Consider the following 27,865-nt stretch of genomic DNA (forward strand, 5'->3'; position numbering starts at 1 on the left):
CAGGATAAGCATGGGAAGGGTGCGTGATAAAAAGGATGGGATCCTCCATTTAATCCCTGGTCCTAATCAGCAGCAGCAAGGAATGGACATAGCTCTAGCCGGACTTCATCACTGCATTGTTGGTGATCAAGTCTTGCAGCAGTTGGGAAGCGGGGAAGGGATCCGTTTTCAGAGGAAACTTTTGCAAGAGAGAAAAGTGTGTTTGCTACAGAATCCACAGGACGTTTGGCCTCCCTGGAAGGTGAAGGGTGAAACCCATTTTAAATCATGACCTGTTTCCAAGGTCTCACTGGATTTCTTTGCTTTCCCAACAGAAATGGCTCAGTTGATGTTTGTCCTCTGGTGCACCCAGGGACTTCCCACTCCACCTGGCCCAATGAAATATCCACCGACGCTGGATAGGTTGCGCTGTGATGCAGAATCGCTTTTTGAAAATTATGTAAGTGTGTTGGACTGGTTCCCCCTGCCCCTGGCTGTGTGGACTATTAGAGATGGAGACCCTGAAGCCTACAGAGATTTCCTTCCTGCTTAGCGGGTTGAAGCCAGATGCTCGTCTTCCCATCCCTCTCTTTCTTGTGCAATACCAGAGTTCCTTATTCCGTAACGGTGGCATTCGGATGTTACAAATCTAGCGTTTTCCTTCTCCTCGCTTGTGTTGGGGATGGATGGAAAGCCCAGGGCAGCATCCGGGGAAACAATTCCAGATGGAGCACACAGCTCCTCCTCCTGATAAAAGTCACCCTTATCAGAAGGACAATAAAATGTAGGCTGGCCTTTGCAGGGTGAGGTGGGAAGCCGACTTTAACTGAAGCCAATCTTTGGTTCCGTTTCCATAGGCAAAGGACAAATTTTTCCCTCCTGAAATGAGGCCGACCATTGCAGCGAATGTTTCTGGCCCCGACTGCAATTTCACAAAAGCACCCAGCAAGGCTGAGATATGTGATATTATCCAGGCTTTCCATGAGCTGTTTGACAGGGTGAACAAGACACACCATGACGATCAACTGCTGGAACCCTTGATGGCCAAGAACAAGTTCTCATCCGCCATCGACTATCAGGGAAACTATCTGAAAAGTAACTGTCCTCAGGTAGCACAAATCAAAGCACCAGTCACGTACCAGAACACCAAACATGAGCCCACCAGAGAGAACATATTTTACTATATTTTTGAGCAATATAAATATTGCACACATAACCTTTTGAGACAATTAAAGCCGGACGCCAAAATCAGCGATGCGTGCAAAGATAGGCAGTAATGGAGAACTTTTAGCTGATGGTCCTCCGCCAAGCCGCTTCCCCAACACAAAGCCCATCATTCACACCCGGCATGGTCATTGCTGTGCCAGCTGGAATGGTGGCAGCGGTTGTACCAAACATCTGGAGGCGGTAAGGCTGGGGAAAGTCACAGGGATGAAAGCAAAATATTTAGAATATTCCAAGCTGAGGCTGTTAAGTCAACTGAATTTGGTCTTTTTTTTTTTTTTTGAGTAACTGGGTTTGGGAGAGGCAGAGAAGTATGTCCTTAGAGTAATTTAATGTTATTTGTAAAGCAGATATTTATTCTATTTAAAATCAAGTTTTAATCACAACTATTCTATCCGTGTATTTTTTTATACAACGAGCGTGTTTAAATATATTTAAATGATTAATACCAGTTGAATGCATTTGGTCTTTATTGCTTTGAAAAGTATGTGCCATTTTTTCTATTTTAGAACCAAAGCTTGGGTGAAAATGTTTTAATTAATAAGAGCTGAACTATTAAGTTTTAAGTCGTACATTTCAGGTTAATATACGTCCTGCTGAATTTAGTGGGTCATACATATATATATATATATATTGATATATAATGTAATGTAATAAAATGTATATATTGAATAAGATCCTCAGCCAATTTAAAACCCATTTTTATAACTACGATTTATGAATATGTTTTATATTTCATATGTAATAATGTATTTGATGAATTTATTATTAATTTGCAACTGGGTGTTTCCTGCAGAAAGAGTTTTGTTAACCTATTATATTTAAATATATTTAAAATATCTGGATTATCAACAGAACGAATGTATTTAAAAGATGTTCTTGAGTGAGAATATTTTAATTAAGGAATGCTATTAAGGTGCTACTGAAGATTAAGTTTACTATTTTAAATTAACATGCTTCAATTCTAACTCAGCCATGTTTTAAATGGAAAAACAGTATTTATATGTAATAAATTAATAAACAAACGAACCCAAAAATGGAATGGTTTCTTCTCATGATTTCGAAACTGTGTTTCAGTTACTTTATTTCTGTCTTCTAGGGCATTCGTTATTCCCACCTCTTAACATGCCAGTTCACTTTAAATTTGATTCTGGCTTTAAATTCCATCTTCTTGAAAATCATTCTTGAACCGTGGAGGTCATTAATTCCTCCATGGAGTTTGATAAGAAGAAAATACTGAAGACAATTGACCTTTTGCAATCCACAAACCGAGTTTTCCCCACAGGCACCATCTGAGCTCTGCACGCCGCCCTTGCTGGCAAAACCATGCCAACAGGTCAACTTCTAGATTGCACCTCCTTGTCCTTCAGCTTCTAAAAAAACGAGGTCAGAGTTTATACACCCTCCCAAGTCTCTTTACAAGGGGTGAGGTCTCAAGAGAGGGAAAGGGAGCTTCAAGGCTTCCAGGTGGTGTCTATTTTCATGCCCAATACAAAAATCAAACCACAGGGCTCTACAGCAGACAACATGGGTGCCGTGTGGCCAAACCCAATGGATTTTATGTGCATCCTACAAGGCTGAGATGTTGGATAGTGAGTGGTGCAAAGATCACATCTTGCACGATGCTAAATCGTCTTCTGACACTTGCCAACCTCTGAAACTCTGATCTGAACAGAATGTGTTTGTCTACCGCATGGATGCAAGGAAGTTCAAACTCTGTGCGTGCGTGTGTGTGTGTGCACGCCTCCAAATCCTTCTTTTGCAAGCCTGGTGGAAGGCAAAAAATGTGGGACTTTTTTAAATGTTGGGAAGAAGTTTGGGGAAAATGGTTAAGGTGAAAAAGCTAAGGCACCCACTTTGTCTCTGACCACTCCCACCCCTTGGCGCTTGAATGGATGTGCTCCAGGAGCTTCTGTGGCATGGTCCAAAAGCCACACACTCCTGACCCTGACGATCCAGGGTCCCAAGGCAGCCACCCTGACCGAAAGAGAAGGCACAAACTTGGGAGGCACACTCTTTCTCCTCAAAAATAGCATTTATTTCTGTCGTCTTGTAAAAAAAAAAAAAAAGACAATGCAATGGCACTATTGAAAGATTGAAACTCAAGCAATTGCCACAGAAGTTTCATGCATCAGAAATCTAGAAAAGAAGGCTGCCTGTCAACTCTTCAGCCTTCCAAAAGGTCTATTTATAAAACAAGAAGAAAAAGAAGATATTCATTATACAAACTTCATCTTTTCTGGTTGCAAACAGAGTACAAGTTGTCCAAACATGATTTCAGACACAGAACAGGTAAAATATCTCCACAGAGATTAGCGATCCTGATTTCATGGCTAAAAGAAAATGCACCTTCCTTGGCCGACGACACTGGAACAGCGTCAGCAGTAGCTTTACGAAGCCGCCCCAACACTTGCGTGCTGATCACTCCTCTTCTGCTCTGTCCAGCTGACAAAAGCAACTGTGGAGCGCGAAGCAGAAGAACAAAGAGATGCAGCCGACACGAAGAGCCGACCCGAATGCATGGTGCTCCTGGGTGCTCAGCTGTTAAGGTGCTGGCCCCAAAAGGCAACCTCCAGATCCAGCCTTCTGGGTCTAGAGCCGTGTTTCTCAAACTTGGCAACTTTAAGATGGGTGGATTGCAACTCCCAGAGTTCCCCATGCTGACACAGCTCCAGAGTTTAAAAGCTGCCCCAGGTGAACCTGTTACAGGGAAGGAGGTTGTTCTTTTCTGGTGCCTGGAGATTTTGGGGGGGGGGAGTGTTAACTGAGGGCTATTTTAGAGCTTAAATCCCAATCTTGTGGGTCTTTCCTCTTTGAACGCAGATGCCACTTTTCAACAAAAGTGGTCTGAAGGGCTATAGAGCCTGTTATTTATCACACTTCCAGAGAAACAGCTTATCTTACCCATGAGATAATCTCTAGGTCCATATAGTTTAGAAGTTTGGGTCAACTGCATCCCCCCGTGGGTACCAATGTCTGCTTACAGACCCCACTCCACTCTGTGGATGGAAAGCAACTGCTGTTCGTGCTCAAGGCCACCCACTTCGGGTTTGAAGGGGATCACACAAATTCAAAGAAGCGAGACAGCGGACATGGAGACAGGGCCCTTCTACCGCACACGTCCTGCTTGTGTGCTTCCGAGCGACACTGGGTTGGCTACTGCAGGAATAAAACATTGGATGAGAGACCTTTGGTAGGATTCAACCTGGTTTTCTTATATTCTTAAGCTGGCTATCCTTTTTTTTTTCTCCCACACTTTCAAATTATTCTTCCCAAAGAAGGGAAAACGCTTGCATTGCTACGTGCACACGAACAGCTCTGGAAACAGGCTCCGCTAGACAGCCTGCAGAGGGCAACCTGAGACAAGTGGACTTTCCTAAGACAGATGGAACCACCGAGAACCTCAGTAATACCCGAAAGGCAGCTGGGAGGTTGAGAGAAAGAGCCAAGAGGTGACCGGGTCTCTTTGCTGCCAAGGTCATAAAAAAATAATGAGGCACAATTATTTTCTATTTTGGAGGAAAAATCTCTCTCCCCTTCTACTAACTGGCTGGAATTCAAAGAGCTTCTTCTGCACACCTCCAGTCAGCCGCATGTGGTGGATTGGGGGGGGGGGTCCTTTTACCAAGGCTGTTTCCTAAATTGTTAGAGACATCCCCGTCCCCCCATTCCCGAGGTGGCTTGCTCTGCCCAACATCTGGCAGCCTCTGGTCAAGGCTGCCCATACGGTGAGGGCACAGTTCTTCAGATCCCAGCTTCCACCTTTGATTGAGTAGCCAGATCTCTTGGCCTCTTCCCATCCCTTCTCTCTAAGCCTTGTGACTGAGGTGGGGTTGGACAAAAAAACGTATCTCTACTGCATATATTTAGATAGGTTGCATTGAAGGAGGCGTCTATTGCTGGAAGCAGTTTACCTGAGTTGGATTTTCCCATTTGACCAAACCCAAAGGCCGCGTTGAAGAACAGTTATTTGGCAGCTTCAACCCTCCATCCTCCCCAACGTAACACTCAGTTTGATGCCTCTTGTCCTCGATGGGGAGTCAACACAAGGAAGCTTCTAAGCCAACCTTCTACAGCTTGGTGCTCCTCCACACATGTGGGGAAAGTGAATCCTTGAATTCTCAGCCAGCATGCTGGCTGGGAAATTCAAGGAACGGTTGTTCCTACACATCTGGAGGAAGACCCAAACTGGGGAAGGTGACAAAGTCTTGGTGAGGCCTGGATGTCCACCGTGGCTTGAGCTTGTCTTCTGTTATGCTTCCTCGGCTGTTTTGCTGAGCTTCCCCAACGCCTGGGTGGCTTGTTCTTGCAAGAGTGAAGGGTCAGAGAGAATGGAGGTGGTGGTGCTCAAGTGTCGGAGGCTATTCAGAACCACTAGGAGAAAGAGGGGGAAGGATGCAAAACAGAACAACCAACACAGCTAGTTAGAGTGCTTTTCCAAAGAATCGTGCAAGTTCAGCTCTGACTGCAGAACAACAGGCAGTGCAAAAAGTCTGTCTAAAACACATCTTCCTCTAACACCTCCAGTACAGAGGACCAGAGAGCCTTGTTCTACAAAGCAGATATCCTAGTTCACGATGGCTCTATTCACCAAGTGCTCCTCAACCATAGAATAGTAAATTGTGGTCAAACACTGAAGCGTGGTTCCCTTCAAGCTATGGTTTATTGAAGTGAGCCAGCATCAGTTTATTCCCTTGTGATAAGCCACGGGTAGTGGGAAGTGTAAACACCCAGCCAGGAGACAAAACAAATTCCATAAATAGTCCCATATACCCAAAGCACTAACATACTCTAGACTTTAAGCTCATTTAATTATGAATCCATCCCCTTTCCTATTCAGCACTGGCAATTCCTATCATAAATCACACTAATGTGAGAGAGAGAAAGATCGATTTGAAAAATATGTACGAGATTACGCAGTCAATCACCCTTCTCCAACGTGCTCCTCTCAACATGTTGGTTGTCAACTGGCAGAACTCACTGGCCTGCATTACGAAAGATGATAACCAATGTATTGGTAGGAAAGAAGGAGTTGGGAGGGGATGTCCAAGTTAAATACTTGGCCTAGACCTCTTCTGAAGTTTCGACTGTTATGATGGCATTCTGAATAGGGATTGGCAAAAGCCCCTCAACTTACTGGGCCTCAGGACAGGTAGTGAGCAACGCTCGTCCAGCCATGCCAAGGCTGTCCGGTTCAGCTCCTGCAGGCTGGTTGTAGACACCATCTCGTTGAACGTTTCAAACAGAGGCTTGATGATGACGCTGAACTGCAGAAGAGTGGGGTTAAGGTGCTAACTAAACACAGCCTGAGATTTCTAGAAATAGGGACCCTCGGTGGGGGAGGCCTGAAATGCATGGTGCCTCTGGGGAAATGTAGGAGGTTAAATCAAGGCAAAGGTCTGATCAGCTTTATTGATCCATAAAGCTCTTGAATCTTCTCAACTTTCTCCAGAACCGTGAAAACTCGGAGAATGGTCTCTATCAAGATCACAACCAGGAGGCTGAACAGAATCTACTACTTCTTGCAGCTCCATCCATCTATCTACCATGAAGGGCTCCTGAATCCCATTCTAAAAAGGTCTTTGGGCCATTCAGAATCAAACCTGTAAAATTCATGGCTACAAAATGCAGCAAGAATCCAGCTAGCTTTAACAACGGATTAAAAACTGCATTCAGAAAGTTAGATTGACAAGGAAGATGCCACAGCAGCCAAACAGAGATTCCAGGTTCAGAAGCAGTGTACCTCCAAGTACTAGCCCCCTCCCCTCCCCTTCCCACACCCCAACACCCCCTCTCCTGTGGCATCTTGATGGGCCCTAACTGAAGTCTTGCCCAATGGGGGCTACTTTCCATTCTTGTCCTACACGTTTCTATTTAATTTATTTAGTATGGTCTGGGATTAGCAAGGTTTTTTTTTTAAGCATTTAATTTTTATTGAAAAATGTTCACAGAAATAAAAAATAAACATGATGATATAGAGTGAGAGTAAAGAAAAGAAAAAGAAAAATGTGAAGAAAATAAAGAGAGTACAAGAAGAGACACCAATGGAAAAAAGAAAAGATATACAAAGACGCAACTTCTGATCTTTATCGCAGTTACAAGCAATCTTATCCTCATTCCTCCCCTGTTAAAATTACATCCTAATTCTCTTTTCCCTGTATTCAACTGTCTGGTCTTCCCTGGTTTCATACACACCAGAGGAGGATACAATCCAGAATTTCAAGTTTTGTTGGCTCCGGTTTCTGATGTAGTCTTCAAACATGTTCCGCATCTGGTCAAACCGCTGCCTCGTGATGGGCACCCCTGTGGCGGGCAACTGCTGCTGGCAAGAACTGAAGAAGAACGACAGAAAAGGCAGGAAAACCCTCAGACCGGAGGGAAAAATAAAAAGCCAAAGTCACAGCTGAGGAGCAGATAAAAACAGGCTGAATTTGTTTGCGTGCCTCCCTTCCAGCCTATCCTTATTTGCAAGCCCCAAGGAGAGGTGCTGCCGGGTCTCAGACAGCACCTGCTGGAGCCAAGCAGGTCCTATTTGTGTTTCTGGTAAAGCCCCCAACACCACAGTGGCAACCGCCAGACGTATTCTGGGGAAAGAGGCTACGAATGATCGTGGCACAGAGCAGCTGAGATGCTACGATCATGTTGCATTCTTACAAGTCTGCTCAGACAGAATACACGCACACGCCCACCCCCTGGCACAGGGAAAATAATCTCCAGGGTCTCTTCAAATCTGAGCTGGGAGTTGCGCAATGAAATTAATCTGCAGCAGCTTCAGGACACACACAAAACAAAGAGGGAGGAAACTCACGAGCGTTAAGACGTGGCAACGTCTTTGAATGTTTACTTTTAATTATTGGTTTTAAGGGGCTGCTGTGGGGCCCAGGATTAGACACATCCCGAGTAGAGAACGGTAAGAGATGCTCCCTTATTAGGGAGCACCAAGATTAGATTGACCCCGACCCCACTGGTCTTTTGTAAAGCATGAAGACCTGGAGCAGCTCCGGGAGGTTAGGTGGCCCACTGGGCGGCCTCTGTAGTTTGCTTTATCTGGGTTATATTGCCTTTAGCCATTTCCATGAGCTGTCAGCTGCCCAGAGTCGCTTTCGTGAGATGGGTGGCCATGTAAATCAGTCAAATGAAATAAACAAAGGGGAGAGAAAACATCTGTGCATACGCTACTGTGAATCTGAGCCCTCACATGATGGCCGTGTTCAGCTCTACGGTCTGTTCCCGGAGGCGCTTGGCTTCCTCCTGCATTTGAGAGCGCTCCTGCTGCAGCTTGGCAATGTATTCCACCGTCTTCTGGAGGGTGAGAGCGTGGCTGATCTGCAGGAAGCACCAAGAACAGGGTCCAAACTCAGCTCAGCTGAACTGAGACCCAGCACTGTGGTCGAGAACACCAGGCTAAACCTGGAGGAAGACAGGGAGCTGTGCGATGCCACTCTAGAGCTAAAATGTGGCATTCGGAGAATGACGAAGGGAAGGGAAGGGAAGTCTTGGTCTCACAGCTGCATCCTGGATGGGTGGGTAAAACCTCCTGAAATCTCAAAAGCCAGACAGGAAGGACTGAATAAGGACCTGGGGAGCCACAGGTGAACACAGACTTCTGTGGCTTGCACAACATGTGCCCCTCCCCTAGACAAGCCGAACTAAACAAACCCAGTAGAGCAAATCCGCATAAAAGCTGCCCCAAATGAAACCCACTTTGTTTTTCCTGCAGGAGGTGGAAGAGGAAGACTCCTCCGGGGGATCCCCCCAAAACGACTTACTGATTTAGAGTTTGGCGACACCAAGCTGTTGAGGGTGCCAAAGCCGATCTTGATATTACACCTCCGCTTCTGTTCCGCTGAAATATGCTTCATCCTGCGACTCTGTGCCGATTAAACGAAAACATTTTCCCCCCAATACTTTAACTGTTGCTCTTTCATAATCCTCACTGACACTGAAGAAGAGGAGAATTTAGCTCCGATCTCAGCTCTCTGTCTGAACGAAGTCGCGAGTCAGCACCGACTTCTTGGCACACCAAGGAACTTGGGTGGCCCCCATTTCTTATTGCTGACGGGCATAACTCACTCCCCGCATTTTAGCCTGAGGTGGGAGGGGGGAGAGCCCAGTCTGGTCCTCAGGATGTCCATCCCTGGCTCACTCTAACTAAACTTGAGATGATACACCTGAAAAGCCTCCTTCGCGCCCCTCGAGTCTCTTGCAAGACCGTAAGCCGGACCCCAGCCCTCTCCTCCTCCCATGTAAGACCCGCAGATTTATTACGTGAAGCTCATGGGTTCTCCCGGGCCCCCCTCCGTCCCCAGCCTTGATGAGATGCCAAGGGTTAAGTGCTCCCCCAGCCCCAGATTCCAAATCTGAAACGCAAACCTTAAAAATGGATCCCTGTGGATCAGGGGTGGCTTTCCTGCCGCGGCCGCTCTGCGGGGACTGAGGGCTGAGGCTCTGCTCGGAGGGGCGGGGGGAGGCCTGCCTTGATGGCGGACAGTCGCGGACTTGGAAAAGGAAGAAACAAGGAAACACATACAGCTGGTCAGCTAAATATGGGTAAGCCTCAGCGGCACAAGAGATTTGGGTTAGTCGCTACGTATCTAACTTGCCTTTCCCTGAGAGCGAAAGGCAGCGTGGAGGGAATGGTCTCTCTCGACTGCCAGTGAGCGCCGGGGTCCACTGAGAATACAGGAACGGGGTCTCCCCAGCCCAATGCTTTCAACCACGCTGGCTCTCTCTGACGCCTCCTGAAAGCGCTCTAGGAACTCATGTGATTTGTTTCCCCCTCTGGGTCTTCTCGCAGGCTGCCCGGCTCTTTCTCTCTCTCTCTCTCACAGAGAAAGCAAAAAAAGGCCGCTCGCTCTCTGTTGTGGACTTTCTCCGGAGAGGCAGAGCAACGGGTGTTTTCCAGCGGCACGGGGGACGGTGTCCCGAAGCTCTCCTACCTCACGGGGGCAGGACAGGCCTGCTGAGCGTTGGCCAACCACCTGCTTTTTCAGTGGCCAGCTTTCCCTAACCTGGCCCCCTCAAGGTGTGTTGGGACTTCTCACCCAGCAAGGCCAATGACTATGTTTTATGCACTGCTTGGGTTGGGATCTTCTGCTCACTGGGTAAGTGGAAAGTTTCCTCTTCCCTCCTATACTGCTGTCCTTTTGTGCTGTATCTTCTAGGCCTGCCCCTTCGTTTCCAGTCTTTACCGAGGACTTAGCAAACGTTCAGACTTGAATGAGTACAGCCCCACGTGCCAAGTGTTCCTCCCTAGACGTCTGATGCCAACCCTGCCATACAGCCCCTGAAATCCAGATGACAGAAGGTTCTAAAAAAACACCCAGAAAAATCATGCATGCTGTCTTCTTCCACTTGCAAGATCCCTTTTTCAGTTGTTCCAGGGGATCTGATCCCTTCTGCATTTTGCAGATCAGGGTGCACAGTAATCCCACATGAACCTCAGCAGTTCGATAGGCCAAAGGGCGGGATAACCTTTGAAGGCCACCCTCTGTGGATGCACCCACAGGGCAAGGAACGCACGTGTCCCATGGGGCAGGAATAAGCTGGGGTGGAAGCCAACAGGCCAGTGCAGCTGTTTCGGTCCTTCTTTCTTTGCAAGCGGCCTGGTTTGATTCCTACTTCACAGCCTCGGGGGGGGGGCTATTCTAGAAGATGCGTTCCTCGCACTTACTGGGGGCAGGCGAGGGGACCTGGGCAGAGGTCATGTGGGGTGGGACCTGCTCACCCTTCACCAACACTTCCCGGACTGAGCTGGGAGTAAAAAGATGTGGAAGGGTGGCCGGGACGGGCTGGGGGGTTTGAGGCGGCAGGCCTGGGCTGAGCAGAATACTGCCGGGCAGTTCTGTTGCGCGGGGTGCCTAGGAACAAAAGGCAGAGAGGAAGACGCAAGGCAGAGCAGAACGCTTGGAGGCTGGCTCGTCCCCGGCCCGGCCCGGCCCGGCCCTGCCCTGCCCTGCCCGCCGAACCCCAAGATGGAAGGCTCGTGTCTTACATGGGGCAGTCCGGACAAGGCAATCACAACAGTGGGCGACGGCAGGCTGTTCCACAGACTGACGGAAGGGACTCTCGGCTGCCTTGTCTCCACAAAGAATGGTGTGATGAAGCCCCCGCTTTACCCGCAGAAGGGTGAGGGTCGACGCCCAGCCTTCACCGAGAAAGTCAGGCCTGAGAGAGGCCAACACGTGGCCAGCTGAAGCCCGAGGGCTGGACTAAGGAGACCTATTTACTGTCAGTGCAGAAGGCAGCTTCTCCTGATCAAGGCATGGCAGCCGAAATCTTGGGAAAGCAAGAGGCGTCTGGCTCTCTGTTAAGGGAAGCGGGACTGCTGGGAGCCAGCCTGATCAGTTCAGGCAGGGCTGGCGGGGAGGGAAACGTTCATCAGCTTAAACATCCACCATCACTCCTTCAGTATGGCGAAGCTTTTTAAATCCACCCGAGCAGCGTCCCTGGATGCTTGAACATCTGAGAAACGCTTCCAGGGTGAGAACGCTGGGCTAGACCTGCCCAGACCTGCCACGCACAGACCCTGAATCCTCCTGCAGTCCCTAGAAAGGCTCACCCATGCAGCATCCAGCAACCCAGGGCCCCGCTCACCTGGGGAGAGGAAGGCACTGTTCAGCATCAAGGGCACGGCCTCCACTGGAGCAGGTGCAATCTGCTGGGGCTTCCTGGCCCTCGGCCCAGGGCCAGCCATGGGAAGGACGAAGGACGAGTGTGGCTGCAGCAGAGGTGGCTGAGGCACTCCTGCCGTCTGGAGTGTCGCTACCGTGCAAGGCACTCCCACCCCAGGCTGCTGGGTGGCCAAGAGTCCAGCCTGGCCATGGCTGAAGGTGGTGGCGGGGACGTTCTGCGTGGGAGTGGCTGAGGCGGTGTGGGTGATGACTGAGGGCTTGCTGAGGCCGAACTTGGGCGCCTCGGGAGGAGCAAAGATGGGCACCTGCAGGGCCAGGTCCGTACTCAGGGGAAGCATGGCCTGCTGCGGCTGAGGCGGCAGAGGAGGGACCTCGGGCTGAAGAGGGAGCCCCAGCGCTGGGAACCGAGGCAGGAAGTGTGGCTGACTGGCCAGGGGCAGCTCGGGGGGGAAGCCGGAAGGCTGGAGGCACGGGTCCTCGCTCCGCAGGCCGAGGCACTGGTCGTTCCCCACCACCATGGGGGGCAGGATGGGCTCAGGCACTGGAGGGGCAACCAGCTCTTCTCCGAGGTTCATAGCAGGAAGTGGGCTGCGCAAAGAGGTGGAAGAGAGGCTCGGAGTCTGAAAGGAGAAGGGAAGCTTATTAAACACGGGCTGACACCAGCATGGAACACCAGCACCTCCTGATGTCCGAGGATCAGGAGAAAGAAGCAGGACTGCATCCAACTGCCAGGAAGCCTGCGCCACCACGTGAGTTAATAGGGTCCTTGCAGAACACGAATGCACCCTGAGAGCTACCCACCCCACGCTAGACTGACTGAGGCAACCTTCCTCAAAGGGCTGCTAGAAGGATTGGGAGACCCGCCCAGCAGCTCAGGGAAATCTGGCCCGGAGGGGAAGCTGCCAGGGCCCCCCAAGAACCCTAGCAACTGCGGGGTTGGGTCTCGGAGAACAGCATTCTCAGTGGCTGCCCCTCACTTTGGAACTCCTTGTCCCTGAGGTTAGCTCAGGCCCACTCCTTTATCTTTAGGAAACAGGTAAAAATTGTCCTTGTCCTGGAGCATCCAGTGAGGAAGCCTTCATGGAGGAAGCCTGCATAGAACTGAGACCGCAATGGATCTTGTTTTAAAGGTGGAGTGATTGTATGCAATGTTGAAAGCTGTCTGGAGTCATACAAGTAGGTGCCGCTTGAGTAGTTGCAATCAATCAATCAATCAATCAATCAATGAAGGAATAATATTAAAGCTAGGCTTCAAATTCACACAACTGTGGGAAAGACATTTGCGGTGATTGTTTGCTCAGTCCTGGATCCAGGATGTTCTCACCTGGGAACAATGTGCGTTGGCCCCTGGCAGGGCAGCACTGGGAGTCAGGCTGGAGGTAGCGGTGGCAGGAGATATGAAAATATCTGGCAAAGACAGAAGGAAAGAAAGCAGAGCCTTGTTACATTTCCTCTGGACCTCTGGGTTTGCTCTGCTCTTAAAAAAATAAAATAAAATAAAATAAAATAAAATAAAATAAAATAAAATAAAATAAAATAAAATACAGTTCTTTCAGAAAGCAACAAAATCCTCTATGTACCAAACTCCAGCAGACTGACTGGCTGATTATTCGTATTTCAAATTTTTAGGGCCACCCAACTCCAACAACTCTGGGCGACTTCACAGATGCAAACAGTAAACATCAAAAAATTAAATCCCAAACACAACATCATCCAAAAGGAACAACAGCGAACTCTCTCCCCCACCTATGAAGATAAAAACAGACAAAAGAGCCCCCCCAATCACCCTCGCCCAAGGCCTGGGGGAAGAGCCATGTTTTTAGCAAGGAAGTGAAGCAAGAACAGGTAGAGGATTCCTCATTTTAATTCTTCCTTCTTTTTCCTAGTTTCGTGCTACGCCTCTACAGATTGGGACAAAATTTGGAAACACCCAGTTCAATTCCCCAGGAATCCCTTCTCTGCTAGGGTCACTGCTGCTGGCAGGTGTTGGCAAATTCATTCTTGTAATGCTTACCTGGAAAAAATTCTAAAGTGTCCATCCAATTTGGCTGCAGAGGGGTAAGTCCTGGCTGAATCATGTCGGCATTGCCCAAATGTGCTAGAAACAAGCGAAACAGCAGGAGTCAGCAAGTAGACCACAGATGTCTGCAGCTTGAGAGCAGAGGCCCCGCAACACCCAAGGTGCCACCTCTAGACTTGGCCGGGGGAGGAAGCGGTGAGCCATAAGGAGTGACAAAACAAGATGCACCATTCCACAATTCATTTGGTTTGGAAGTTGCAGAAAGAATGGGAGTGGGATTCCAACTTCAGGTCCCACGTTACCCAGTAATGTTAGGAGTTGCTCCCCATCCCTGCTTAGTCTTTGAAGGGAAGGGTGTCTGACACCCCACCTCTCACCTCAGAGGTGCAGGAGACCAAGGAATTCCAGGTGTCCCAAGGCAGGATGCACTGGCTGAGCTTTGGGTACAACAGGAGCAGCTAATGGGGAGCAGACTCGGAGATAAAAGAGTGGGCTATTTTTGTTGATGGGGGGAAGGAGTGGGAAATAGCAGCCATTTTGCTCAGCAAGGTCTGATGAAGGCCAAGCCATACCTCTCTCCCTGGGATTGGGCCAGCTGATCAGATGGTGACTAGACAGCGTGGAGAAGAGGGTGTCCGAAGACCCCGACACATAATCGTCTGTGCTGAAAAACTCTTCCAGTTCCATCGGCATCTCCTTCCCGAAGGAGCCATCATCCTGGGGGAGGAAAGGAAAATGTGAAGCAGGGGAACTGGGCGGCGAGGGGCCTGCAGGCCACGAAAAGCCACCATGCCTCAGAGAGGAGAAAGGAGCTGGTGTAGGCACCAGTGTGAAAAATGACTCTAGCCCTGGAATTATCTGGAGGCTGAGTTGTGGCAACCGGACTTTTCTTTTGGTTTGATACGTTTTGCTGCTTGTCCAAGCAGCTTCTTCAGTCTAGAAAGTTGGTTGGGGGGGACCCCATAAATGTCTTCCAGGGTGGCTGCGTTTCTCACTAACATGATGGGGTTGTTGAGGGATGTTCACATTTTGGACAGAGAAGATAGTTGGACAGCGAAGATAGGTGGTTTGAGAGAGGAGTGAAGGAATCCATTTAGGCCAAAGTGGAAAATCCTTCCCTCAATAGAGGTGGAGGCCTCAGACACAACTTGTCTCCCATGTTTCATGCTGCTCTTTCATCAGTCCCCAGGAAGATTAAGACCACTTCACAAGTTCACCAGGGAGGCAGCACTTAAGACCCACTTGGAGATGAGTGAGGGATTAGGAGCAAGACCTCCACATCCCAAAGACTCTACTAATCGCATCTCCTATTGTCCGTCCCTCAATGAGCCCATCCAGATAATTCCACCTGGATGATTGAGAATCTTCATCAATATATCCAGTCAGAGTTCAAGTCTTATCAAGCGCCTGTAAGACTTGAACCCTGTCTTAGATACCTATTTAGGCTAGGGTTAGATGATGAATAACCTGGCTGAAAATCAGCCAAAACAGCAAAAGAAGGCCATTAAGGGCTTCATTAAAACAATAAAGGGGCTTAGTGGATTGTTTTACTCATTACAGTAGACTTCATTTCCCCCTTTTCGGCTGCTCTATAAAACCGCCAACTTCCAGAGTGCTATAGCACAGCGTTCAGGAGGAGAAAATCTTCTACTTAATCAATTATAGATATAATTTGGGCTCGCCTCAGTCATTCATTCACTGGAAAACTTTGGGGATTTCTCCTGAACTGAAAAAACAAAAGCCAAAACAATGTTTACCTGAACCAAACTGGAAAGGTCTTCATCTTTGTGCTTCTGTAACTGGAGAACAAGGAGGAAGGAAATTGAAATAATTGAAATTGAAATTGAAAGGAGGGAGGGAAGGGAAGGGAAGTTAATTTTCAAACTTGCAATAGAACTCCAGTCACCCATTTGTATGGGATCCAAGTCAGTTTAATACATGGCTAGCAGCCACAGGCGATACCCAAAATTTATGCAGACAAGGTACAAAACAACACCAGGCATTCTTATTCCTCGAAGACACCCCACCCCCAAATATTATCCCATTATCTGCTGTTCGACTAAGCCACCTGATCTGAGCCTGGGCTGTTTGCCTGACGAGAAGAAAGCCTCTTCTCTTCAATCCCCCAACACTCAGTTATTGGGGCCTCTAGCTGGGAATCCTGCAAGCTGCAGTCCCAACAGAGCTGGAAGGAGAAAGCTGGAAGGAGCTATGTTAGGAGGTCAACCTGTATTGTCGTAAAACAGCTGCGCTTGGACCCACACAGCTGCATTTACTGACTCTTTTCAGCTCCTTAGCAAGCTGAGCTCCTGTCTTGCTACAGAAGGCAACTCCCTGGCAAAGTGGCATTATTTTTACCCAAAATATCGGCCATTAAAAAAAAACATACTCTTTTTTTGAAGTAGGTTCGCCACTTGTGATATTCCCGGATGACTATGTTAATCCGCCGCCTCCAATATTTCTCATTCGTTCTAACACCCTAAAAGAAAAAGAAGAAACGTAGTGGGAACAGGAGAGATAAAAGTATTTTTCAGGTAAGTGAGCTCCCACTTTTCAACAAAACAAACGTTGGAAAGCCAAGGCCACTTGCACCCCCCAGAGCCTTGGAGGGATCTTCACAAGCCCCTCCAGGAAGTCCAAAATGGCACGGTCTCCAGGAGGAATCCATTAAGGCAAGGAAGCTGAATACCCCATTGACTCAGAAGGAGAGGGAGTTGGGGCAGCTGGCTCCTACCTGACATACCTCGGGAACTTCTATAGAACCATCCAAGGGAGTCACAAAATTGCACACAGGATTCTTCCTCTTCTCTAGATCTGAAAGAGGAGCGAGAGACTTTGCCAGATGGCTTCCTGTGAAAGCCCACAGGTGAGCTAGAACGCCAAGCCTGGTGTTCATGTTCGATTTTTCCAGCTTCAGATGTTCTCTTTTAGATTATTTAATAATGCATGCCTCTCCTAGTATTTTTTTTTTAAAACTTGTACTAGAACAAGAATAAAACTTTAACAAAAAGCAATCCAGGCCAAAACATAATGCCCAGGGAAGGAAGTGACCAAGGAAGAAATGCCAGGCTGAATTCTCCTGGAATCCAAGCAAAAACAGCAACTTGGAGATCATTTCTTGCTCCTGATCAACCGCAAGGGACTGTCTTCCCTTCCTACAAATCCTTCACAGGGTTCTGATGACAGATTAAGATCCAGTTCGTTCAGGGAGTATTAAGGGACAACGCCTTAGCACACCTACCCTTTGCTGTTTACAATAGGTTTAAAAATTCCTTTCTTCCTATATGGCAGGAAAGGTCTTGTGAATTCTGAAGGATGGAGATGCAAGTAACAGCTGTTTTGAAATAACTGAACTTGTTCTGGTCATAACTGAGACACGGGTTTTCTTTTAAGAGCATTTCCCTGAAAATAATATACTCACACTGGATGTACCAAGCCCTCCAGATGGCGTTGTTGAGCCGGATTTTATCTCTACACAGTAGCTTCAACCCTTTGAAATTCTTCCACTTGGGGGAAACCAATGTCCCACTGTAACAAAGCAGAGCAGATTTGCCTTTAAGACGTAAATACAAAGAAACAGACATCTATCATTAGCTCCGCGGCTGCCCTGCATTCTCCACATAAACTTTTGAAAGGAATCACACGCTTTTTTCCAGCACCATGCCAGTTTCCACTTTTGGAGCATCCACGGACGTTAACATTGGGAACTTGTCAAATTTTCTTCAACAGGCGCAACGGGGAGTTGCGGGGAGGGTATTCTAAAAGCTGAGCCCGTTCTAAGAGGGGAGGGAAAAAATATTTCTGCTTTCGAAAGGAAAAGAACCTCCCGTTTTAACCAAGGAAAAGAATCGTGCTTCTGTGCGGTCTAAGGTAGGCAGCAGTTGTTCTCAGAAGGCCGGATTTGAGCCAAACTGACCAGAAGCGTGGCGGGGCATCCAAAAGAGATCCACACCAAGTAGCCCATGGCCCAGGCTCTTCTCTTTGGCTGCCTGCATGGCTAAAGACAGTAAGGTTGGCAAAGTAAAGTCATGCCATGCCATGCCGAGAAGAGAAGGACTTCCCTGTATTGGGGAAAAGGACTGAAAAAATAAGTGGCCAGCATTGGGTGGCTCCTTCCTCTCTTCCTAAGGGTGCCTGCAGGTGACATATTTTCCAGATCCTGGAAGTCACTGGTTGAGACATGCTACGAGTCCAGAGTTCAGATCTTCTCTTTGCGCTGCATTCACATAACCTACTCCCACTCCGCAGCGATTTAAGGAACAGGGAGCCACCTGGTAAATAATGGCTCTGATTAACCTAGTTGAGTCTCTCCGTGTCTGGTGTCCTCCGGGAGTGTGGGATCTGCCCTTTCCAGGACTCCCAAAGGCCGCATCAGCTGGGAGTTCCTGGAGGTGGAGACCCAGTGGCACCAGAGGTGGAGGGCATCTGGCTAATCCGACATCCAGCTCTTCCCAACCTTGCATTTGAGGGGAAAGGCAACCCTCAAAACCCCCCAGTCGGTATGGCCAAAGGAATTCTGAGCTAGAGTTCCACAAGATGGGAATATGCGTGGTTGGGACAAACTGCAATGGTCCTCCTTCTACCCGGCAGACATCATCGATTCCCACTTTTAATTCAACGCTCCTGATTTTTTTGCTGTTTCTGAATGTACCAGCTTCCCCCACAGATGGTAACTCCACCCCATTGCTCTATTCTGGATTCTGCTGTCAGCCCTGTGTCTGCTTGCTCCTCTGTTTAGCCGCATTATTCCTGAAATAATCCTGTAACAGCCCACAGGCATGACAGATGTAGGTCTAGACAGGGCAGGCCTGACAGCTGGGTTCCCTTCTGTTCCATCACTCAGACTGTACAGCCGGCAAAATCTCCTTTTAAGCTTTCAGGGCAGAATAGCCCATGGTCTTGAGGCCACTGAGAGGCGCCTCGGCCCTCACTATGCTTTTGAAAACAACATCACACAAAAGGAAGACAGACTCCTGTACACCGGACACACCTGTACCGCAGGTCTTTACCTCAAAAACTGTGGCTCTTTCGCTTTCCTTCAGGACCTTAAACAGCAGTTGCTAGAGGTCTTTTCCAGGGTAAAAGAATAAATCAAAACCAGTTTAAGTATATCTTTCCCCATACACAAGATAAAAAAAATATTTTTGGCTCCTATGCACAGTTTCTCCTGGGATAGTGTGTGTGTGTGTGGGTTGTGTATTAATCTAATTTCTCTTCTGGGGAAGCAGACGTATTAATTCAGCTCTCCCTAAGCCAAAACTAACAACATTTCTTCAAACAAAGGTTCATTCAGCGCATCGGATAACATGCAGCTGTGTGTAGGAAAAAACCATTCCTGCACTGAACCAATGAGAACAGCTCTTTCGCTCTTCTCCAAGAGGCTGAAGGCTCCCACTGACTTGCTTCCCCTTTCCAAAATAGAAAGCAAACCCCAATGCAGCTGAGAGCTGCAGGCACCAGCCAGATTTCTTAACCTCAAGGCCCAGCCAGGAACTTTACCCAGGCCTGGAGGACGACGGAGGGCCAGGATGGATCTGGAGGATGGAGACTAAGCCGCAGATAGGGCTAACAAATGTTCCCACACACCTTTCTCGTGTGACAATTCAGTTCCTGGGAAACTGATTCAGCTAAAGGCAAATCGCGCTTATGAACATCGTTTCTATCCTGCTTTGCACCAACGAAAGCAAGGAAGTGTTCCTTAACCCATCTTTGTTACTAAAGCTACAGGATTCTTGGGCAGCGCTGAGCACCTTTTGCCAACCCACTGCCACGCTATTGCGGACCAAAGATAGCCTGACCCTAGGCCAGTCCTCAATTCTAATTCCTCTCAGCTTGGCACACGGACCGATAGTCGTTAAGGACAGTGACCCTGAGGCTTACTCAAGTCAGAGGTCCAAGAACCTGCCTTGACCAACAGCTGGGATGCAATGCTGGGACCTGCGGGGTCCCTGACTTCCCTGGCTGGAGAGCAATGCTGAGAGTTGTGCCCCACAACGTCAGAAGGGCGCCTCATTCGGGAAAGCTGAAAACATCCCAGTGATGTTTACAGTCAAGTAAGGCAGCTCTCTGGTGAGCGCAGGGCTGAAGGGAGAGTTTTCCAAGGAGAGCAACCATCATTAAACGACAAAGCACGTGCTGGAATGAAGTCAGTCCCTGTTCAACCCAGCGACTCCCGTTAATTACGCTTCACAGGCAAACCACCTGGCTTCACAGAAGACAACTCCATGCAACTCCGAAAGGAAAAACAATGGCTATACAATTAAAATTTAATGTCCAATGAATGTCTATCGTGACTCACAGCAGGAAATCAAAACTTAAAACTCCCCCAAGTTTGAAAGCAACCTGATAAAACTGTCACACTCAAGTGGTTATAAACATGAGAATGAAAACTAGATTTTAATTTCAGGGGGATTCCCCTCTCTACAGCGGTGGCTGGGCTAGAGATCTGTTACCCAATACTTCACCCCTTCCCATTGGCTCCCATCTGGTTGGGAGGAAGAGGCGAATAGAAAGGGTGTCCATTTCATTTCCCTGTACCGCATTCACCACCAATGTTATATTTATCTGCCTTCCTGACTGCGTCTTAAGATAGCCAATAGGCACCCAAGACCAATCCTTCCCTCCCGCCCCTCTCCTAATCTTGAGAGTTTCAGCGATCTGGGAAGGGAAAGATTTAGGCAACTGGAGCCCATGGAACAGCTAAACCTGGAGCTGGCCAAGCGAGGGAGCACCAGGTGTCTGCAATCCTGGACTGAAGGGGGTATAGGGTTCGCCTCTATTGATGAAATGGGTATAACAGGAAATCTGAAGCCGAGCCAACTGGAAGCAGGGTCTGTCCCTAATCCTGTTGCAAACCCCATCAGAATAGCAAAATGGGGAAGGTGGGGGACAAGGACAGGGGAGACCCAAGTTCAAATCCACAGCCAGTTCACAGGGAGACCCGAGGCCCTCTCTTCCAGCCCAGTTTCAGAGGGGGTGGGGGGAAACAGGAGTGTGGTGTTGACCACCCTGAGCTCCTGGAGGCAATGCAGCGTATAAACCTAACAATTAAGCAGCAGGTGTGTTTTGAGAGTCCTTTGGGTTTTAAAAAACACTGACAGCTCTACAGAAGCCGAACCAACCCTGGTTGGCATGTGTGCAAAAAGGGGAGCTTTTCTCAAGTCAGAATGCTCGAGAGGACGAGAGGCTCCCCCTGCCCAAATTCACCCTTCAGACCAACTGCCGCAAGCACCGCAGCCCTGTTCTTCTACAAAGTTTGCACAGTAAGGGCACGTTCAAGCCGGAGCATCTGCCTGGCTAGAAATGCCAGCTCACCCTGACTTCTTAAGGTTAAGAGAGGCCACCGAGATCAGGGTCCAGATTTAACAGCAGCAGACAAATCAATGAGCCCTTTACGGCCTTATAGATTTCCAGCTCCGTGCCAACGTTCAGGGTAAGTAGCAATTCTGGGTTGAGTCCACATTTCTGCAGGCGCTGGCCAAGGCGGCTTGTGCAGAGTTCTGCAAAACAATCACGGTCTAATTGTTCATTAGTGGACCTCTCAAACTGGAGGAAAGGGAGCTGCAGAAAGCCCCCAGCTTTGCCACACCACTGAGACGTTTATCGCATACAACAGGTGGAGAAACCTGAAACCTGCTTCAGTCATCAAGGCTAACCTAAAGTTCTCTATACAACCCAACAATCTATAAATACATCAAAGGCAGTGAGGATCTTATTCAAATGTATTGGAAAAGCAGCAGCTCACCTCTCACACACTGAAGCTTTTCAGACATGGGGGGAAAAAAAAAGCTGCAGAGCACGTCTTGGTTACAGCTTGAAACAACCCAGGCCCAAATGTTCCTCAACAAATCACCATGGCAAATGGTGAGAGCATTAATATGAAGGGAAATTCAAATACGGCATTAAACTAGGATAGAGGAAACAGAAATAACAAGGGGTCAATGGGTGAAGGACGGGAAGTGCAGCACGCTGGAATGAAACCCACAGTACTGAAGCTGAGTCTCGGTGGAAAAAAGTGCGTCCTTGAGCAGCATTACCTGAGTGTCATAAGGTGCTTCGAAACAAAAGTTAGCATTTGCTCTAAAACATGTGGCTCCTTTAAAATTGAGAGCACGTATTGAGCAGCGTGGGAGCAAATGTCTTCTAATAAAATGTTCTGCGTGCCCCAAGACTCTCTGCCGGATTCCAGGCCCGGCCCACAAGGCCTGCGAAGATGGTGGCAGGAGAGATGGGCCCATTGCTGGCGTCTTTGGCCCTGCCCTTGAAGGATCGATCTGTTAATCTCTCCTCCTCCGGCAACGGATCTAGGGAACCATGAAGAGCAGGTCCACGTGGCCCGCCATTTGTATTTGGAGGCGAAGGAACAGTGGCTGATCCATCTACTCTAGGACACCATCCAGATTTCTGGCTGGCCCTTATCAGCAGCGCGAGTGGTTTACAAGGCAGTGAGGCTGGCCCACCCGAGGCCAGAAAAATATCTAAACTGGAGCCGGTTCTCAGTCGCAGGGACAGCGTTAAGTGATGAGATGCCAAGCACCGTCCACTTAGCACTTTGGAGCGGCTATCTTATCAAGTGGCACTTCACTATCCTATAACGTAGCGAGTGCCCGGTGAAGGGGGCATCCAGCCCCGCGTTGCAGCCATTGCCGCCCGAGCAGCCTGCAGACGAGCCCGATGAAATGAGGGAAATCATTTCCTCGTCGGCTGAATGAAGGGCATGTAACTGGATTAGAGGGCTGCATTTCCCCTGGCGTAGTCATTTACAGAGCACGGCTCTCCTGAGCCTCCCAAAACGTCAAAAGCCCTGTTTGGGTGTGGAAACAAGGTGGAGAGGGTGCTTCAGGAAAAGTCTGCCCTCAAGAGCACAACCCACAAAGCACACAGAGGCTGATTTCGGAAAGGAAATCAGGGAAAGGGGACAGGCGCCCTCTGCATCAGGATGGAGCAAGGGGTGGGTGGCCTTTCCAGGTGGTGCCGAACTTAACTCCCACCATTCCTTGATACAAACTGGGGTGGCTGGGAGTTGAAGGAACAGCTGGCGGGCCAGCTGATGTAGCAAAAAGACCTCATCTCCCCCCCCCGAAAAGTCAATTAAGGCAACTGGAAATTTTGAATCAAGGAACAGCCAGACAGCTTGGAAGAACTTACTTTTTTCCCACTGGACAGTTTGCCGTTTAAAAATCCCTCCCAGGTGCTTTTTCTGATGTGGGATTTTAGCTAGGTATCTATAATGTGGAGGGAAAGCATCTTAGCAAAACACTGTCCAGTGCTCAAGTTGCTCAAGTTTCTTTTTATTTTAAATCTCCTGGGGTTTCTTATGTGTGCATAAGCTATTTCTGATTTTTCCTTCAGTTAAACTGATTTAGGAGACATTTTTCAAAACAGTGTCCTGCAATGCCCAAAGAGAGCCCTGAAAATATAATACACTGTTTATTTAGGAAAGAGCAACTGACTGACACCCCCCAGACTGTACCCAGAGCCTCCCTACGTTAAATGAATAGAATTTTAAAAAATCAGATATGGCCAAGATCCCACAAGACCTCTTGGGAATAAAAAGCATTCTGGGCATGGGAAAAATGTCCAACCCCCAATTTAGACATTTCATTCCAGCACAGAACTCTTGGGAAACATTGGTCAAGTTTGAGAAGAAAGGCCTGAGCACCAGCAAGCAAGTTTAGTCAAAAGTAAACTACTATCATAAGAAAGATCAGGCACAATCCAGGGGAAAAAAGGCTTTCTTTAATTCCATTTAAATCTATTTAACTCTCAGTTTAAATCCTACTAATTTCAATGGGGCCAGCCCAACAAATGTCTGGACTGTCCTGTGTGCTTTTATTATCATTTTATATTTCATTTTACCATCGGTGTAAGGTAAGGGTTTGATTGTTAAAAGTTACCTTATCCTTTATTCCAACCTGTTTGGCACGGGATTTATTCCTTCCCACTTTAGCTTTCAATCTAGTCAACTTCCTTCATGAAAGGTTCTACTCTTGCAAAACATGTGAGGCTTGCAGGTCTCCAAACTAGAGCAATACGGATGAGAAGCACTTCAAAATCCAAATGAACAAAATAAAATTGGGGAGAAGGGAGAAAAATGGTTTTAAATTTAATTTTAGACCAACAGACAACGTGCTTATACACGTGGAAGCCATAAAAGCACCTGAACTCTTTCGGTCTTTGTTTATTTGCAGCCAGGAATATAACAATCTCCAGTCTCCTGAACTTTCAGCTTGTTTGCTTTGGCGTGGCATGAAACCTACTTGCAGCATGTCCAGAGCTACATTTTTCTGCACTGGCAAAAAAGTGAAAGCAGCTCTCTTTGCACACAAGTAGGCATTTTTAATGTAGGCATTTTGACAGAAGCAAAATTTTAAAAAATTTTTAACCCTGCAGAGCTCCTGTATTTAAATTTAACCCGCTGTAGTACCTCTGTCTGAACTATCACAGTTAGAATTCAAATGTTTACAAGATCAATGGCTGGCAATCGTGTTCGGAAGAGGCATTCCTCCTTTTTTCTGTTAGGAAGAAGGATGTGCCTCTTCCCAAGGGGAGACTAGTGTAATTCATTCTTACAAGAGAAATTCCAGGATTATTTTTTTCCATGAAAGTTTCTTTTACTTCTATATCAATTTAACCATTTAAGAAAAAAAAAGACAATAACTCATATGATTAATAAACCAAGATGTCTCTAATTGAAGGACTACTCCTAGTCCCAAGCATATATTCTACACCCAGGTTCAGATAAAGTTTTCTTTTTTCACTAGTCTAAAAGCGGCTTCTTCTTTTCGTCCTAATGAGAAAAGAATAATACATAGCAGTGAAGTTAGTCTTATTCCAGTTCTGATAGGAATCATCTACATGGCAATGAGCGTGCCTTAAGTTTCACAACATGCCAAAACTATTTCTATAAACAGGAAATGTAATTGCCTGCTAGTGGGAAAGATCTTTCACCGGAAGGAAAGCTCCTGAAGCAGTATTAGTATACAAAACAGAACTCAGGAATAGTAGGTCACATCTCACAGTCCCAGCACTGTTTCTCCACGAAAGGATTCGCACAATATGCAGAATGAGTCTCTTTGCCAGCTTAAAAGGAGCACAGCCCTCCAATGGACATACAGCTGCAGAGACAGGTGTCGTCCAGACAGGACTAGAGCTTCCAGAAGCAACAAAATATATATGAAAATGGAACCAGACAGAAAACGAATCAAGCTGATCACATCCTGTACTGCATTTTTTAGGTGTACCTCTGCACCTGCTGTGATTCATATGCCAGAGAAGGAGTGAGGGGCAACCTTCTACTTCCCCATTACAACAATTTTTCAGGCCCTTAAAATTAGGAAACACGTGCTACAGTTGAGCCATAAAATGGACTCTCCCATCAGCATGAGAACAGATGGGTTTGGGAATGTTATTTAGATCACGAGGCTCCTGGGAGCAAACACACCAATTTCAGTTGATAAGGCCGCTTTTTACGAACAGAGTTACGCAACTGGTTCCTTTTGAAGCAGCTATTCACCCAGGGAAGACTACTCCTTTACCAACAATTATGTCTCATTATTAAAACATTACATTATTCAGAATAAGCATAAAGTCAGGGTCAAGGTACCCAGAGTCAATAGCAGGGCTGGGCAACCTCTTTTTCTATCCAGAGGCAACTTCCCTTGACAATCAGCTGACCAAACTCTTGAAATATATTTATAGTAGGGAGAAAACAGACCACCAAACAGTAGTGACTTGCAAAATTAATGTGGTGACAGTTGCAATGTTTGGTCTTACTAACCACGGGGGACCAAACCCTGAGCTGGCCTGGAGTCTGATTCAGCAAGGTTATCCCTGCACTTATTTTTGCACGCCTGTTTTCTCACCATTATTCAAAAGATAAATACTCTGCAAACGAATAGCTGAAGCATAAACATTTCTTGCAGTCAGCAAATGGCTAGAGGGAAGCAAACCGCTTCTTGAAATAAATGCATATTCCACAACATAAACATGCAGTGCTTTTAAAGTGCATTCTGTGGAGACTGTAGGTTAATTGTGCTTCCTAATATGGAATCACCTCCAAGCCAGGGTTAGATTTACAGCGGCTACTGTATAAAACAAGGCAGAACCTCATGAGTGTTGCATCTACAGATCCAGTCCATTTTTTAAAAGAACGGGCTTCATTTTTAATCTTTATATTGCATTTACAGGTACAGTTAGTCCAAATGAGTTTTTTTTCAGTATACCAATACTTCATTTGGACTTACTGTACCTGTAAATGCAACATAAATATAAACATGTCCTTAGCCCACAGCTAGACAGGCAACACCTAACTCCTGAAAGCAGACTTTACAAAGCAGGATGGATAGAAATGACAGAAGTTAAAAAGCAACAAAAACCAGCATGTTAAACAGGAAAAAAAGGAAGGAAAAAAAATTCCACAAAGCGCCAGTTTCACGTCCTGGTGCTGTTTGTTTCAGCAATACTGGAATAGTTGGGGGGGGGGGGAGAGAAAATTGACAGGTAGGTGTTAGCCTTTCAACAGCTTCCTCTAAGGCCCCACTGCACAGAATCCCACCGCTACACAACCCAGCCCTCAAAGGGGATCTAATACTTGAGACCACATGTTCCCCTCCAAAGCTCCCACAGATGCACTACACACCCCAAATCCACACTCCCCATCTCTCCTTATGCGCTCCTAACTTGGTTACCTCCTTTGTTTTCACACACCTCTTCCTGAGAGCAATCTAGGGTGGAACTGCACAAGCCGGTGCCCTCCCTGTATGATTCCAGTTTCTGCTGTCCGCAGCTGGAAAATACGAGAGCTGTGCTCTTAAGGTGCAAAAAATCCAGCAATTACACAAATGTCGCTGCGCTCTAATACAGACCTAGCCGACCGTGGCCAACCTTGAGAAACAAAGCAGAGTTAGTGCTTGGATGGGAGACCACTAGGAAGCCCCAGGGCTGTTAGGCTAGACCGAGGAGTCCCCAAAGCATCCCTGAAGACGGTCACGGCAAAATGCCTTTGTGTTGCTGTGAAGAACATCCCACGGCGTGTCCTCCGTGCAACTCAAAGGAAGCTTTCCTGAGTGGGAGCTGTGCTGGTGGGGACGGCTGGTCTGGTGGTGGCAGCTCCCTCCTCAGGCCCAAGGTCGAAAGAGGTGACGGGGCGGAGACCCCCACCCAGCCAGCTGGGCTGGAAAGAGGGGCTTCTGAAAATCAACGGCGGGGTCACCTCGCTGCAAAGAGCCCCAACATTCCCGGCCGCCCCTTCTCCGCTGTTCCCCGCCAGCCCCCCGCCCCTGCTTCCCACTCGCGGCCCCTTTGGCCCTCTGGCCCCTCTGCCTCCTGCGCCCGGCAGGAGCTCCCTCACCCCACTGCACCCTTGTCCCCTCCTGCCCCGAAGCCCCCTCCCCAGATCCCCCTCCCCAGCCCCCTGCCCCGACTGACCCGTCCCCCCCCGCGCCGCCCGCACCTGTAGGCCAGGGTCATGCACTCGAAGAGCTTGGTGAGCGAGGCGTCGATGCTGAGGCGGCCGTCCCTGGCCCCGCCGCCGCCGCCGCCGCCGCCCGCGGCCCCGGCCCCCGCCCCGGCCCCGGCCCCGGCCCAGCCGCCGAAGCGGTAGGTCTGGCAGGTCTGCTCGTTGACGGTGTCGAAGTCGTAGCCCTTCTTGGGCGGGTGCTCGCTGTGCGGCGACGACACCATGAAGTGCCCCGAGTGGATGATCTGCGCCGCCCGCCCGCCCGACGACGACGACGACGACCAGGGGCCCGTCCGCGCCCGCCCGCGCGCGCCCGCCGCCTCGTCCTCCTCCTCGCCGCTGCCCGACGACGACGACGACGACGCCCCCGCCGCCGCCGCCACGGGCCGCCGCCGGGGCAGCGGGGCCGCGGGGCCGACCCGCAGGGACACGCCGGAGGCCATCGGGAGAGCCGCCGCCGCTACCGCCCTCCCCTCCCTCCCTCCCTCCCCGCGCGGCTGGGCGGGGCCTGCCTGGCGAACGCCCCTCGGCCCCGCCCCTCCGGCCCCG

General features: G+C 48.5%; 1 protein-coding gene across 3 annotated transcripts; it reads right to left on the minus strand.

Annotated features, from left to right (window-relative positions):
* Window positions 1-4,033: 4,033 nt before the first annotated feature.
* Window positions 4,034-27,784, minus strand: MLXIP (MLX interacting protein). Of its 3 annotated transcripts, none has more exons than XM_088135186.1 (15): window positions 27,311-27,784; window positions 17,279-17,385; window positions 16,601-16,671; window positions 16,247-16,336; window positions 15,615-15,656; window positions 14,430-14,574; window positions 13,852-13,935; window positions 13,162-13,244; window positions 11,800-12,457; window positions 9,577-9,701; window positions 8,973-9,074; window positions 8,402-8,529; window positions 7,412-7,535; window positions 6,341-6,470; window positions 4,034-5,577 (listed from the first exon to the last, which is right to left on the minus strand). In XM_088135186.1, the coding sequence occupies exons 1-15, from the start codon at window positions 27,757-27,759 to the stop codon at window positions 5,456-5,458; spliced, it is 2,460 nt and encodes an 819-aa protein (XP_087991312.1). In that variant the 5' UTR covers window positions 27,760-27,784; the 3' UTR covers window positions 4,034-5,455. The 3 variants fall into 3 exon arrangements, with proteins under 3 accessions (XP_087991312.1, XP_087991311.1, XP_087991313.1); XM_088135185.1 differs by having other exon boundaries at window positions 16,592-16,671; XM_088135187.1 differs by lacking the exons at window positions 4,034-5,577; window positions 6,341-6,470 and having other exon boundaries at window positions 8,378-8,529; window positions 16,592-16,671.
* Window positions 27,785-27,865: the final 81 nt, after the last annotated feature.

This window comes from Python bivittatus, unplaced genomic scaffold, assembly GCF_059951505.1.
Source record: "Python bivittatus isolate LINGU-HERP-01145 unplaced genomic scaffold, Pbiv_v1 ctg000100_np1212, whole genome shotgun sequence".
Taxonomy (NCBI): Eukaryota; Metazoa; Chordata; class Lepidosauria; order Squamata; family Pythonidae; genus Python; species Python bivittatus.